The sequence below is a fragment of the Trichechus manatus genome, unplaced genomic scaffold (assembly GCF_000243295.1).
Source record: "Trichechus manatus latirostris isolate Lorelei unplaced genomic scaffold, TriManLat1.0 scaffold00045, whole genome shotgun sequence".
NCBI lineage: Eukaryota > Metazoa > Chordata > Mammalia > Sirenia > Trichechidae > Trichechus > Trichechus manatus.
The window spans coordinates 6,028,579-6,044,354 of record NW_004443981.1 but is presented as its reverse complement, the minus strand read 5'-3'; the positions used below and the strand labels follow the sequence as shown (position 1 = coordinate 6,044,354).

General features: G+C 35.7%; 1 protein-coding gene across 2 annotated transcripts in view; it reads right to left on the bottom strand.

Annotated features, from left to right (window-relative positions):
* UNC79 (unc-79 homolog, NALCN channel complex subunit) overlaps window positions 1–15,487 on the bottom strand; it is a 242,971-nt gene extending 227,484 nt beyond the window's left edge. The window contains exons 1-3 of one of the 2 annotated variants that reach the window (XM_023731755.1): window positions 15,373–15,487; window positions 9,007–9,311; window positions 5,547–5,717 (exon numbers count right to left, since the gene is read on the bottom strand). In XM_023731755.1, coding sequence (XP_023587523.1) covers window positions 5,547–5,717; window positions 9,007–9,253 — 418 coding nt within the window. In that variant the 5' untranslated portion in view covers window positions 9,254–9,311; window positions 15,373–15,487. The remainder of the gene's footprint in view (window positions 1–5,546; window positions 5,718–9,006; window positions 9,312–15,372) is intronic. The other variant, XM_004376690.2, reaches the window with a different exon arrangement.
* Between the last annotated feature and the right edge of the window lie 289 nt (window positions 15,488–15,776).

Below are 15,776 nucleotides of genomic sequence, written 5' to 3'. Positions count from 1 at the left end.
TAGAGAAACCCTGAGACCACGGCCCCCGGACACCCTTTTAGCTCAGTAATGAAGTCACTCCCGAGGTTCACCCTTCAGCCAAAGATTAGACAGCTCCATAAAACAAAATGAGACTAATGGGGCACAACAGCCCAGGGACAAGGACTAGAAGGCAGGAGGGGACAGGAAAGCTGGTAATAGGGAAACCAAGGTTGAGAAGGGAGAGTGTTGACTTGCCATGGGATTGTTAACCAATGTCATAAAACAGTATGTGTACTAACTGTTTTAATGAGAAACCATTTGTTCTGCAAACCTTCATCTAACGTATAATAAAAAAATTTTTTTTTAGATTTTGGGAAAAAAAAGAAAAACTACACAACACCCAATCTGGATAATGCAGAATGAACAAAGAGAGATAGTAATGCAAGAAGAAAAGTAGGCAGGGGCCAGATCATAGAAGGCCTTGTGGGTCAAGTAAGGATGTTGGATTTGATTTCTAAGAATGATGGGAAGCTCCTGGATGGTTTTGATCAGAGAAGTGGCATGATCTGATTTACGTGTTTGGAGGATAGCACTGGCTCTTCTGTGGAGAACAGACTGTAGTAGGGCTAATAGTGGAAGCAGGGAGACCAGTTTGGAAGCTAGTGGAGTGGTTCAGATGAAAGATGACGGTAAGAAGTGGTCTGAGTTGGGATATATTTAAACAAACACCATTAGCCCTATACTTTTTTAGGAAGCAAAGGTAAAGGAGTCACCTGGGAAGAAAAACACACTGTGGCACCACTTCTTCCATATGACAGAACCGTTTCCTGTGCTGCAGTGCTTGAGTTAATAAGTGCTTCTCCTCTGCTGAGCTCTTGGGTTTGTGTAAGCAGAAGTAACTATATCCCATGAGACAGGGTTTAAGCATAAGATACCCATGCCTTCAAAAGGGCATATCGGTTGAACATAAAGGGAAGATCAAGACAACATTACCCTGAAGTCTGTGCAGCACTGAAATATTTGCAGATTGGTAGTTTAATGAAAAGTCACAGAAGCAGAATGTTCATTAACACTGCAGAAGTGTTCTATCGGGTTTTATGAGAGCAAATTATAACAACAGTTACAGCAATTATTGTTACACAATAAACTCTCAGGGAAAAAATTCCAAACTCCAGAGGATACCTCTTAAGCAATATTTAAGATGATAAAATTTCAAGACGATGTGTGAGTTTGAGCAGAATACTAGAATTAGCTGCAATGGGATTTGACATGTCCCTGATCTGACAAGGCCCTTAGTCTGTAATACACTTATTCAACATCATACAATATTCAAAGACCATTCCTCATGTAATTCATGGTCTTCACAGAAAACACTGGATGTAGACAGGGCAGGTTGTGATTATCGACCATTTTACAGCTAAGGAAGCTAAGGTTCAGTGAGGTTAACAGATTTGCTGACAGCTGAAGAACTAGAATTCAGCTCCCTGGATTCCTATTGCAGAGCATTTCCCACAATTCCACAATAAAGTCTGTAAAGTACAGTAAGTCCTACCTTATAAAAACAATCATTAGCTAATAAAACAGCTTGCATATATTAAAGATTATTTAAATACCATCAATATATTGTGTTGGGACTGAGTCCAGTACAGCTAGATGGTGCCCGGCTACCACCACTGACTGCTCTGACCAGGATCACAACAGAGGGTTCTGGACAGAGCTGGAGAAGGATGTAGAGCATAATTCTAACCCACAAAAAAAAGACCAGATTTACTGGCCTAAAGGAGACTGGAGAAACCTCGAGAGTATGGCCCCCAGACACCCTTTTAGCTCAGTGGTGAAGTTACCTCCGAGGTTCACTGTTGAGCCTGGGAGTGGACAGCCCCATAAAACCAAATGAGACTAACGAGGTACAGGAGTCCAGCGACAAGGGCCAGAAGGCAGAAGGGGACAAGGAAGCTGGTGATAGGGAACCCAAGGTTGAGTAAGGATATTGTTGATGTGTTGTGAGATTGTTAACCACTGTCATAGGGCAACATTTGTAGTAACTGTTAAATGAGAAACTATTTTGTTCTGTAAGCGTTCATCTTAAGTGAGAATAACAGCACAATTGGAAGAGCGTAGTCAATGTCACTGAACTGTGTATGTAGAAAATTTTGAAATGGTCTATCTTTGGCTATGTGTATTTTCACCAAAAAAAAAAAAAGGTTGAGAATTTAGAGGGTTAATATGTTGTGGGGTTGTTAACCAATGTCATAAAACAACATGTGTACTACTGTTTCATGAGAAACTATTTGTTCTGTAAGCCTTCACCTGAAGTACAATAAAATATAAAAAAATATATATATATATAAAAGCAGTACAAAAAAAAATATATTGTGTTGGTTTTTCACTGTCTTTTGTTCTGTGTATTATTAATCTTTGGAAGAGCATAGAAAGATAACATGCATCCTCATCGGTAGTAAAATGAAATATGACCCAGGATCAATGGCCAATTAAGTCATACTATTGCTTTTAGGTCAATGTGAAAATCTGAATGAACCTTTATTTTTCCTGAAGTTAAGAAACTTTTCGAGGAAATTAAAGTTGGAAAAGAAACTGGATAAGGCTACACGGTCCAGGATACCAAGAGGTCCAAATTCTTCAAAAGTATATTAGAAGGGTCTCTAACTGGTATAATGTTCAGCTTTATTATTATCCTTAAAGTAATGCAGCCCACATCAACACTCATTTGCGATCAGCTTTTTCTCTTCTCTGCCAAAACATCATCTTCCAAACACCCATATTTCAATACAGTCCACAAATCACAGATCTTTTATTGGAAAAAGAGAAGTTTCAATTATTAGTAATTGCTTAATATAATTTTTATAAACAAAGCATATTTCACACATTTGGAATAAAAAGTACATCTTATTTACAAAAGGAGTTAAAAAGAAAGGGCAAAGGAAATTTTTACAATAAATAAGCTGAATTTTGTTCTGCAGGCTCTCAAAAGGAGTTATTTACAACTAACAGTATACTGACTTGGTTTATTGACAAAGATGACATGAAGGACATAGCTGATATACATGCAGACCTCTTAATCTGAAGGAGCTGCAATACCTCATTAGACCCACTTCACAGCTCAGAACTTCGTTTTCAGGTCCTTAATGATATAATCATTTAACACCTGAAAAACCATCCATTTTTTACATTTGGCTTTGGGAACACCACCCCAAAGAGATTAAAAGCCTTTCTGTCTTAATGACTTTCTTTATCAAGTACTCGAGACATCAACATCCTTTATCCTAACCTTTAATTAATCTTGAAATAAAAATATTCTGGAAGAAATTAAATGCTCCTCCTTTGTTTTGGCCAGAATTTCTAGGCATTGAAACAACTGCCAAAAATGAGTACAACGTGGATACAACAGACAGACATACACTCTCACATCAACCCATTATAACATGATTAATCTGGAAACAGAGTCTCTCCATCTTTGGGTCTGTGTCTTTATAGCTACCTTGTGAAGTAACAAGTACAAAAAAAAAAAAAAATGAGTAATTTGATAAAATTTGGTTTTAAAGGTTGGAGCTACGATTGTCAAAGATTTAAAGATGACAAAGACTGCCTACCTTTGAACGACCAACATGATAATGAGAAATACAAAAAGTCAGAACTAAGAGACTAAAACGAGAGCAACAAAATAAACAAATGAACCAGATCAACTCCCGGGACGATATGTGTCTCTTACCTAAAAGAAGATTGATGTTATTTAATCTAGAATTATTAAGCCAAAAATTACCTTAGAGAATGGACATTTTTCCAAACCCCTGCTTTATAGTTAAAAAAAAAAAAAGTAGAGTCCAGAGACACGAAGTGATCTGTTCATACCTTGAAATGAACACCAAATTACAAACACTAAAATTCACACAAATTTTGTAAACTCAACATTTTGTTCTCCTCAGCTGCCAAGCTCCGCTACGAAGTGTGTTTGGGGATCTATGTTTCTAATTAAGTAGAAATTAATAATCAAGCGTGAATAAACAGATTTACAGATATCTCATTACTTTATTAAAGTGTAACTTTCAGAGGCCTTTTATATGTACCTGTCACAAAATTACTTATTCTTAAGAAATAGGGATACAGTGAATTAGATTAATTATTAGAAAGATGGACCTCACTTGCTATTCTTAAAAAAAAAATTCTGTACCTAACTTAACAGTTATCGTTACTTATAAAAATACATGACTACAATTCTAAGAACGTATCCATAAATAAGTACTTGTCTTATCAGTAAGGCTACGCAGAACAAAAAGAATTATCAAATAGTCTATCATTTGAATGGCATAATCAGTCTGCTAATTTTCTTCAATCTCTATAATTTAGGCAGAAGTCACTCTACGCTTAAGTACATGAAAATTACAATTCCATAGCTGAAATTAAACTTGTTTGTAAAATAAGTAAATGTAGCTCAAAAGGTATATGTGTTTATCAATTTTGATTACAAAGAAACAACTTTAATAAGATCGTAAGTAGATAAATGGTGAAAATGATCTCTAGGAATGAATGTGGCCAATAAGGATATTTTTACAGAATGAGAGTTGAGGGAAAGAGAGAAGTCAATTAACACTTATTGAACACCAGGCATTGTGCTAATACCTTACCAATGTTCTGGGTTAATCATCTTAATTATCATAACAAGCCCATGAGGAAGCTATTATTAATATTTTTATTTTACAGGTAAGAAATAGAAAGGTTAAGTAACTTGCCTAAGGCTACAGAGCCAGTCAGTCTCAGAGCTATAATATGAATCTAGATCTCGCAGGCGCCTCAACCTATCATCTTTCCTGGCTATCCACTGAAACATGATTAATTCATAATCCATTTATTCAAAAAATAATTTAGAAAGATTTTGATCAACATTTTTTCTCTTTGCTGTTATGCCTGGGAACGCCTGCAGAATAAAGTCTATAAAAGGGAAATAGGATTCAAATCAGTTCCATGTTTATAACAGCACCTTGCACATGAATCGTAAGCTTTAACTTTTTTCCAAGTGTTTTTATAAGCTTTTACTCACTTATCATCACATCTCAGAGGGAAAGCTGCTGCTATCATCATTTTGTAGATGAGATTTTAACTATGTGAGCTGCTCAACATCACACTGAAAATTATGGACAGAGTAGGGACCAGAATCTAAGCATCCTGACTCCATCTATTGCTCTTTCCATCACACCTTACTACCTTTACATGCAAAAATGAAGAATTTCTATATCTGAGGCCAACACTCTCTCCACCTTTTTTTTTTAAGTGGCAAAAGATATCATAATTTATACATACGAAGTATATAGACTGTGCCTGAATGTGTTCTTTCTTCCTATTCTATAAGATCAAACTATGTGAATAAAACAATTTGTAAGGCAATATTGCCTTTCATTTCTTTGATTTTCACTGTAATATTCATACTGCAATGACTGAATTTAAATCATAGCACGTGTATAATAAATGATTCCATTATAATCTTGGAAATCTAGAGCCTATAACAGCAAGAGCAATTTCCTTTACCACAATACATAAAAATAACCTAGTATTAGGTAAATTGAACTTACATATAGCCATTGGTAGAAAAGATGTACTAAGATATTCAATAATATCCTTGTGCAGAAATGGAGGAAAGGTAGCTAACGTTGATATCATCGTGTAGGGCAAAGTACTCAGAATATCATCACTGAGAAAGGGTAGCAAACATGTAGTTGTATAAAATATTGACTGTCCAAGATCTAAAAAACAAAATTGAGTAATCAGTCACTGAATATTTTACCATAAGCAACACACATTAATTTTATATTTTAAATTTTTATGAGTGGTTTAAACTATTATAGGCAACTATTCCTACCTTCTTATTAAGAGTTCTGAAACATACTGCTTAGTATAGCGTACTATGTATACAGCAGTTGCTCAGTAAATGACTGATGCATACATTAATATAAATACCTATTACATAGCTTTTAACACCTTATCAATTTTCAGTAATATTTGGTATTCATATAGCTCCTTGACTTCATAAATTAAAAGCACTTTCCATGTGATCATGAATCTTTAAATCCCCCTAGCATTCTTACCTCCATTACATTTTACACAAGAAACTGAGGCACAAAAATATTAAAGTATTTGCCCACTGGATTTTTAGAAAGTCAAGGCAGGACTGGAAATAAAACCAGGCTATTTCTGCTCCATCAACAAAACTACGATGTTCCTGTAACTGGAGATGGGGCCCTGAAGTGATCGCCGGCACAGCAGTACATTCAGGATACACCAGAAAAAGGAAATTGTAAACTGATGCTACATGGCCCTGCACCGCCTTATAATAATCTTTCTGTCAACATTTTTTAAGTGGGGAGAATAACAGTACCCACATCATTTTATTAGGATTGTTATGAGGTTTAAATGAGATAAATGTAAAGTGCTTAGCATAGTACAAAATGTGTGCTCCACAAATATTAGCCATTATTATTAGTGTTATTATTACTATTATTATTACCTGCACACGAGTAAAAATCTAGAACATTCAAAAAACCATAACTACTTTAGTTTTAGAATGCAGTTAGACCAAATCCCTTTACACTGAGTATATATTTTGATTTTTCTGCACCTAGACGTACATAGGTCCTAAGCCAAGACTTGACAACGAAGAGTTTGATCATCTTCGTATCTATTACAATAGAAAATGATCAGACTCATGTTTGTTTTGCAGATTTGTCCTCTTAGTGTTATTTTGATTCTCAATGTTATTTCTGATTATTATTAAAGTTAACATGCCATCTCTCAACAGGCACACCAACTGCTAATGGAGAGGACGTGGCCACATTGCTCACTGGGCAGCGAGGGTAAGTCAACCTGGGGCTCAAAGTGACAAAATTGAAAATTCATAGATGCTTTACCAAGAATTGGCTGAGGGTGTGCCTGGAAGACGCTTCATCGGCTCCTCCATTAGCTGATCCTTTTAACCTAATTACAGTCCATTAGCAATGAAAGGGACCTGAAAGCCCTCTTAGAGAGTGTTCACAGAAGGAAACCGAGGCTTGGAGAGGGGAAGTGATTGTCTGAGATTACCTGAGAGTTAGTAGCTAAACTGCAGCAGGCACACTGCCTGATTCTCTTCCCTCTATGCCACACTGACCGCAGTATGAGGACGAAGCCGCTAGCAGTAGTGCAGTGGTTCTCAAACTCAGCATGCAAGAGAGCTTGTTAAAAATTCAGGTCCTCAGGGCCCACCCCTCAGTGGTCTTTATTCGAAAGTCCTAGGATGGGACCCAGAGTTCCATGTTTTAACTTAGCAAGCTCCCTAGGCGATATTGATGTTCTTCAGAATCACACTTAGAGAAATAATTCCAAGGGAGGGGCTAGTGGGTTTTTTCCTATCTTCTAACCTCTCTTATGTAGAACACAGTAGAGAGATAACAATGAAGAGTAAAGTTGCAAAATAGCTGTAAGTATAAAAGAAAAATATAAATCATCCTCCTGAGTTGTCATAACTTACACATGAATTGGACTTAAATGAGTTGTGATAGACCAAATTGAATGCCTTTATCTTAAACAAGGGTCTTTGAAGGTAGGACAGCTCCCCTAACACAGTGGGCCACCCTAGGATCAGGCCGGTCCATGGTGCATTCAAGACTGGGAGTTACAAAGAAAAAGTGGGTGTTCAGTCACTGACAAGCTCACAATCATAGTAAGCTCTGGCAGCCTTCTGTTCAAAGATTTATCTCATTTAAGTTCTGAGCTGGGATAGGAGCACAATAAAAGTGGCTAGGCTTAAGATGCTACAAAATTATACAGTAAGCAACTTTACAAATTTCTACATTTTTTTATTCATTATAACACAGAACTAGAAATATAATTAAAAAAACCAACCTAATAATCATTATTTCATCATTTTTATAAAACTAGATTTCTTTAAAAATTTTTTTTTAATTAGGAACACATTGTTCTAGATAAACCAGTAAGCATTCCCTGAGGAGAGTTAGCTGTAACAAGGCAAAATGGCCCTACCACCCACCCACAGAGTTAGCTGTGACTACAAGGCAAAATGACCCCACCACCCACCCAGAGAGTTAGCTGTAATTACAAGGCAAAATGACCCCACCACCCACCCATTCCCCAAAATTCCAATTTTTCTACACAGTGAAACTTTGGTTATCATACTTCCAGGGACCAAATTATCAGTACTTTAAAGATACGCAACTAAAGTTTAAAAAGCACATTTTCTGCAAAAAAAAAAAAAAAAAAATCCGTTTTCTTACTGTATGGTTATCTACTTGAGTCTTTCAAAAACAATACTGGGTAGTTAAGCAGTAGATCTTAATTATAGTCCTTTATGGGTGAGAAGAATTTGGTAAGCAAGAAAGAATGGAAATTGACTAAAGACACATAGTAGAAAGGAGGAAGGATTCAGAAAAGAACCATGTTCTAAGTGGTCCGATCCAAGGTACCACTAACACTGGAGAGAGACCACAGCACTGGACCACCTGGCTGACACTTTGCAATAACGACTGATTATTAGTTAAATTTGGAGTTCTCAGAAATTTCTTCTCATTTAACCTCCTAAAGTCAGGAAAAATGAGAGCCAGCGAGATTCAGTGATTTGCCAAAGTCACAGAACTAAGTCAGTGAATCAGAGCCCGTTCCTCAAGCTATGCCTCTTCCATTTTCTGGGGGGAGGGGGAATAAGCTTTAAAATCTTAGTCCCCAAATAATAATTTAAACAAGAGTTCGCATGATAAGCAGATCCTGGGTGGAGGGCGGAGGGGAGATAATTTCTTGTTGTATTCTTCCTCCTTTTTCTGGCTTGTTCTCTGCAACACAAGCCCATTTGGATAACATCCCTCTGGCAATAAAACAACGAGAAATGATAGGCTGGGAAACACCATAATTAAGTTTCAGTGTAAGAAATGCTGTAGCCACACAAAGACCTTTCAAGTGACTTCCTACAACAATAGTCTCCAAGCCCCTTGCTCAGCTTCCATAAATATACATGTATCTTTTCACAGGTTTCAATGAGATACTCACCGTGTTGGCCATGCTGTAGTAAAGGAACTAGATCCAGGAGAGTCACCAAAGTCACGTAGAGGCCTTGATAGTCCAAAGAAGGGTAGTCTGACAACTGAGCATCACGACTTTGCGGGCCGCGTTCAGAGGGAGCATCTCGCAGGACGCTGTAAAGGAGGGAGCGAGTAACAGTAGGGTTGATGGAACTGACCTGCGGTCTTAGAGATGGGGTGAGTGGGAATGGCACAGGAAAAAGACACATGGTCATGGGCACTGTCAAATTGGAGGCATCTTGGTTTTCCTTCTTCCCTGTGCGGGACAAAATGCTGTTGGGGGGACAAAGAAAAAAAAGAGACAACAAAGACACAAAGAACAGCACATTACATTGAAATGACACTCTAAAACAAATAATAAAACACCAGATACACCCCACATAAGATGCAATCACCACACCAGCAGTGTCTACCGATCTAGTACTGGTCTGTGCTTCGTGCTCAGAGATACCAATAGTATAAGGTTTATTTTGTGGAAGTTTCATTGCATCTCATGTGTTATCTGGTTAATAAGGAGCAAAAATATAAAAATGCATGTTTCAGTGCCAAGCCCATGTTTTACAGTTTATCAATTTGGTGAAGGAGAGATTTCCTGGAAGGAAAAACAATGGCTTTGTCTAATTAGAAAGAGTTTTTATTCCTCATTAAAGAGAACTTTCAAAAGAAAATAAGTTTTTAGCAGGGCTGTCTTAATCAGGTAAATAAAAACTTGCAAAATATAGGTATGGCACTTGCAGAAACATGTCTTAGCAAAGAATAAACATGTGTGTTTATTAAGAAAGTCTTAAAAATCACATGTTTATTGCATCAAAATAATGTCTATATGTATATTATGATACTGTTTCATGACATTCTGTCAGTATCATTTGAGATAATGAAGTTTAAACAGGCATATGAATTTAGAAATAATACATATTTCTAAAATGTTAGCTAAACTACATTGGAAAAGCTATAAAATAATATATAGTAGATGGTCTGTAGCATATGTTTGTGAACTAATGGTAATGGTTATTTATGTGTGTTTTTTAATTTTGCATGTTGGGGAGGAAACATTTTAATTTATGAATACAAACAGTGGTTTATTAAATGTCACCTTCAAAATTCTAAGAACTAAGCAAGCAGTATCTGTCATATAGCTGCACATCATACAGTATGATCTCATATATTACTGCTGCTACTTACGTTATTATTCAACAAAACTCACTAAAAACTAAAGGAAAGATAATTTAGAAAGTTATAAAAAAAGTTTAATGGGAATAAAAATAAATTCTAAAAATAAACTGGTTTTCATTTAGTCTTAATTTTTAAATAAAAACCTTTCCATAAAAGTGATAAAGCAGAGAAGTTTAGTTAAAAATAGAAGAAATTATTGCTTAGCCAAATGTTTAGTTTTTTTTTAAATTAGCTTACACTGTTTATCATTAAAGACAATAGCTATACATCAAAATTATAACATCTGCTGCACTTACAAAGTGCTTCAAAACAGATAACAATTTATAAATGTTTCTTTACATAAAAATAACCTTGTTTTACACTTATTCTATGTGCATCAAATATTACTAAGTTCTTAGTTAGCGATATTACATTTACAGTTTTACAGGGGGGTGAAGAATTGGTTAGTGTCGGCATGCTTGCTATGCTGAGTTTACACTTATTTTTATTTACTCTTACTGCAAAATATGTTACAAGGTAAGAAAAATGACTACATGCTTTTTATTATCCATGTGCCTAATTTACCTCGATCTCCTTTGTCTTCTATTACCCAATGTCCAGGGAAAAACAATTGATAATAATAAAAATAATTTCAGAATAGTTATGTAATACTTCCTGGCAATAAATAAGGTAAGATTTAGAGTAATTTTTTTTCTTTTTTTTTAACTTTTAAAGTGATTTACCTTTTTTTGTGTGTGATGTCTTTGACTTTGTAAGGTTATACTTTACAATGGAATAATATCAGCACTCTAGTTACCCCTGCCTGCCTATATCGATTATAAATACCATCAGTTTCCATCAGGCTTTATGCTTTTCTCATAAAACTCCTTTACTCCTAAAGTACCATCTTTAAATGTTATATTCTTAATAAGATCAGTCACCTACAACTACTTTAATCTTGTAGGATTCTATGCCACTGAAATTTCTTTTAGAATCACAATGGAGAAAAGTCAGATAACTGTCATCCCTAAATATCCTACTACCAGCACCTTTTCAAAATTATAAGATGTGGGTCTTGTAGAAGTGGTTTAAGATGAACAACATTTTGCCTTAAAGAATAAAATTAGCTGACTATCAGAAATGAATGCTATCCTTTAAATTAAGTACAGCGCTCTTACCAAATTTTTCCTTGGTGGGGGAAATAAAGCATATTATTTTTCTAAAATATACATTAGTATTTTTCCAACATTTTATATAATTTTGAAAGTACTAGTCAAATTCACTTTGGAGACTCGCCTTTGTTATTTTTCCCTTCCTGTATATGTGAGGTTCCCAAATGAGAGCAGCAACAACTTCATACATGCAGGGAGGGAAGAATGTCAGCACTGAACAGTAAAATTGCTCTCTCACTACCTTTAGATTTAATTAGGTGAGGCTGAGAAAAAATGGCTGAAAATGAGTTTCCATGAAACCAGTTTTAAATTACCATTCATGTTTTAATGTAAGGAAATGTTTTCATTTGTGGAAAAACTTAAGACGGGCTCATGAATAAATGTACAATGCATTATGACTTTATGATGTTTTGTGAAGTTTATTCAGAAAAAAAAAAAAACTTATTTCCCCAACCAAACTGTCTAACTTGGATATGATAAAACCATTTTCCCCATCTGAAATTCTTTCCCAGAGGTCCAAAGACCTAATCAAAAAAGAATATTAAGAATGCCCTGCTCAGAAGAGTTAGACCCAGCAGCCAACTTGTCACCTTTCCTTTTCTCTCATGAGATCCTCTTTATGAAGCATTTACTTCCAACATCAAGAGTATGGAGAGAAAAGGACCTCTGGGAGTGTGGGGAAAGATGAGAAGTTGCCCTGAGGTATTTATAGCACAGAAAATTAATGTTGACATAAACTTTCTATAAGAGCATGAATTTAACATTTAATGGAATCTATGCACTGAACAAAATTTACTTGATTACACTGTGCTCTAAAGCTACTCCATGAACTTCAAATCAATAATTTGAAGGTATGTATACTCTTCCTAAGCAATTAAAAGTTACAATTCAATTAAGATTATTGAGCTGAGACTAGAATCCCTTTTAAAAACATATTAAATTTTTTCTAAAGAGTTAGCAGCAAGCAGCTTTCCCCAAACTTAATGGTGTTTTTAAAATGTTTTATGGTTAGCAACCTGAACGGCTCCAGCAGAGAGATCTGAAGAAGGGAATTCCAAAAGAATATTTGACATAGAAGGAAGACTGGGAACCTTTAAATGTTCTGCCAGGGAAAAGGCGAGATCCTTAAAGAAGACCTTTGAAATATGGCCACAGAATGTTTCTCACATAAAATGAACAAACTTCGCTACAGAAGTGAGAGAGGATTAAACTAGATAATCCTTGTAGTTGCTTATAATGCCAAAAGCAAACAAAAAACTGAAGCTGTATGTAAACTGTGTTCATTGCTAAACATAGGTCCCTGCTAAATTAAAATGAATACTACTCAGCACTGAGATGAAATTTCACCCAGGACCCCAGGTCACTGATAGATTAAGTAAATACTCCAGAAAGGTTCCCGCATCTAACGGAGGATTGAACTAAAGTCAATTCAGTTCAACAAACACTTTCTGATCCCCTTCTCTTCTATATGCCAAACACTACTCTAGGCTCAAGGGCTGCCAACGCTACCACATAGGACTTGCCTTCCACGAACCTACGGTTTCAGGAACCTCTAAGAACTCTAATACAAGTCTATTGTAAGTTAAGTGCACATGTGTGGACTCTTTGACTGCTGAACAGTCATTTATGATACATATAATCTCTCCACTAAGGAGCCCTGGTGGAGCAACGGTTAAGAGCTCAGCTGCTAACCAAACGGTCAGAGGTTCAAACCCACTAGCTGCTCCAAGGGAGAAAAGACCTGGTGAGCTGCTTCTGTAAAGATTACAGCCTAGGAAACCCTATGAGGCAGTTCTGCTCTGCCCTATAGGGTCACTGTCAGTCAGCATCAACTCAACAGCACACAACAACAACAATCTCTCCACTCCTGTGGATTAAACACCTTGGCTAACATCTACGTGTGTGTGTGTGTCCCAGTTCACTATAATCTGTCAACTCTGCTCTGGCCCATCTATAACTAATTGCTGAGTGGAAGATAGAGCTAAAATATCTGAGAAGTGAAACACTGTCCACATCATCTCAGATACAGCTCAATTTAACTTTCCAAAAGATGGCACATTTTTGTCCTAAGCATTCCCTTTCTTCCCTTAATCTCAAAGAGAGCTGAAACTACTCTGTGGATTCATAATAAATGCCATCATTCCCAATAGTCAAACCAAGTTTTTGATAAGAAATGTGCCTGTAATATGATAAATAGTAGTACTAAGGAAAAGCAGTATAGTATAACTGTTGAGAACATTTGCTGTGGATTAAATCCTAGTTCCACCACTTATTACATATGTAATTTTGGGCAATTTACTTAACCACTCTGTGCCTTAGTTTCACTGTCTGTAAAATGGGTATAATAGTACACTTATATCATAGAATTGTTATGAGGGTTAAATGATATGACATATATAAAATGCTTATAACACTGCTTGACACATGTATTTACTATTATAATATAATACTGTTATAATAATTATAGCTGTTGTTAGTATTACCATTAGTAGTTGTTGATGTTGTCTCCCTTTGAAAATGGACTCAGCTAACCTGCATAGAATCTTCCCCAATAGACCACTTTAACAAACTACTTTAACACCAGTTTCACCACTAAAATGCTATCACCCATGACCATATTCCAATGATCCATTGCTCAAGAAAATGAAATCTTCGTGTCTTCCAAACATGGCTTTACTATCCGGAATTTCTTAACTTTTTAGCACAATGACTAAGGCCTGAGCAACAAGCTCCAAAGTGCCAACCAGGATGTCACAGTTTCTTTGCAAATGGAATTCACAATTTGTTTCCTGCTGAAAAGTGTCTCTCACTTTGAGAACTTTCAGAATTTGTGATAAAGGAAAGTGCTTGCCTTTGAGAATCCTGACCTCAAATTCAAGACAATTCTCTTGAGAACACAATCAGATGCCTTGGTTTATAAACTTATCTGATTACTACTATGAAAACTGAGCTAATGATTCCACTGCAATTTAAAGGGAAGGAAATGTCCTTTTAGAGGATCCTAAATTTACTTCGCAAGTATAAAATCTATGAATCTGGTAAACAGAATCCCTTTAATACAGAATATAGACACTAACGAGTCTAATGAAAGAAAGATATTCCAAATAACAAGAAAATAGAAATAGCAGATCTGCAGAAGATTAGTAGCTTCTTTCCAGAAAGCATTCAGTCAGCCTTTGGCAAAGCCCTAACCACTGGAAAAATCCAATGCCACTAGAGTCACTCCTGAATTTGTGTTCTTTTCCTAATAATACCTATTTTATGAATTTTTGCTGTTATGTGGCTAAAAGAAGCAGTCAATTCTATGTTTCCAAAATCAGATTTGAGATGAGAAGATCATGGTAATGGAAGAGACCAAGCCTTGGAATTTAATGGAAAGTGAGATGTTCTTACTTCGATATTATTTCTCACAACAACTGAGGCTTCACTTGAAAGACTCATCTTTGTCTGCTGCTTTTCCTAATGAGAAGTGTGAAGCAGATAGGTCCCTCCTCTCTATGGTAAATATAAAGAGTTCCATGTTTTTAGGTTCCTCATTCTCCAGTGCCAATTGTAAAGCACATAACACATGAAGTGTTATACCGATTAAAACTAATTGCTATTACCATAGATTATACTTCAGGAAATACTAGTGATGAAACTAAAATCTACATAATTGTGATTTTCTTGAAGACCAAAACTGTTTCCTATTCTTAATTTTAAACAGTGTACATTCTTGTTTTAACCTCACTCTATATTAGTGCCATATAACTTTCATCATTTTATAAATCTATTGAAAAGACGTTCAATTAAGGAAAGCAGGCAACAGCCAGGCAACCCATTTATTTCCATGAGGCCTTTGATCTGATCTGCTATATACACCCAGAGGACTTGAGTCCACACTCTTCTGGCAGAGCACTAGAAAGCTTCAGGCCCTTCAAAACGTTCCATTCAATAAAAATTTAGTTCCCAATAAATTCAGCAGTACTACCTAATACGTCTTTCAAAGCAGAGGATATTTTAAAGCTTACCTTAACAAGGTCTGAGAAAAGTATTTCAGGGTGTTTGCAATATCTGTTCCTGAAGGTACAGGATAAATGTTGTGAAGGACCCGGTTATGATATTCCTGCAAGTACCGGATCTTGGAAGCAACTAGATAAAAGCAAAACAAGAAAAGAAGGATCATCTTGTAATATGTATTAGGCATACAGTTATTTTTTTAATGATCAGATATTGAACTTTAATAATTACTTTTATTTTAAATTTTTACTAGAATTCCATAATAGAAAGAATTACAAAATACTTTTAATTTTTTATCACTGTATTCAACCCACAAAATTATTTTTAGTTATCTGGTTTAACATCCTATTCACAAATTATTCATTACTTTTTTTTAACCACTAAGGAAAGCAGCACTCCAAATGGTTTTATAATC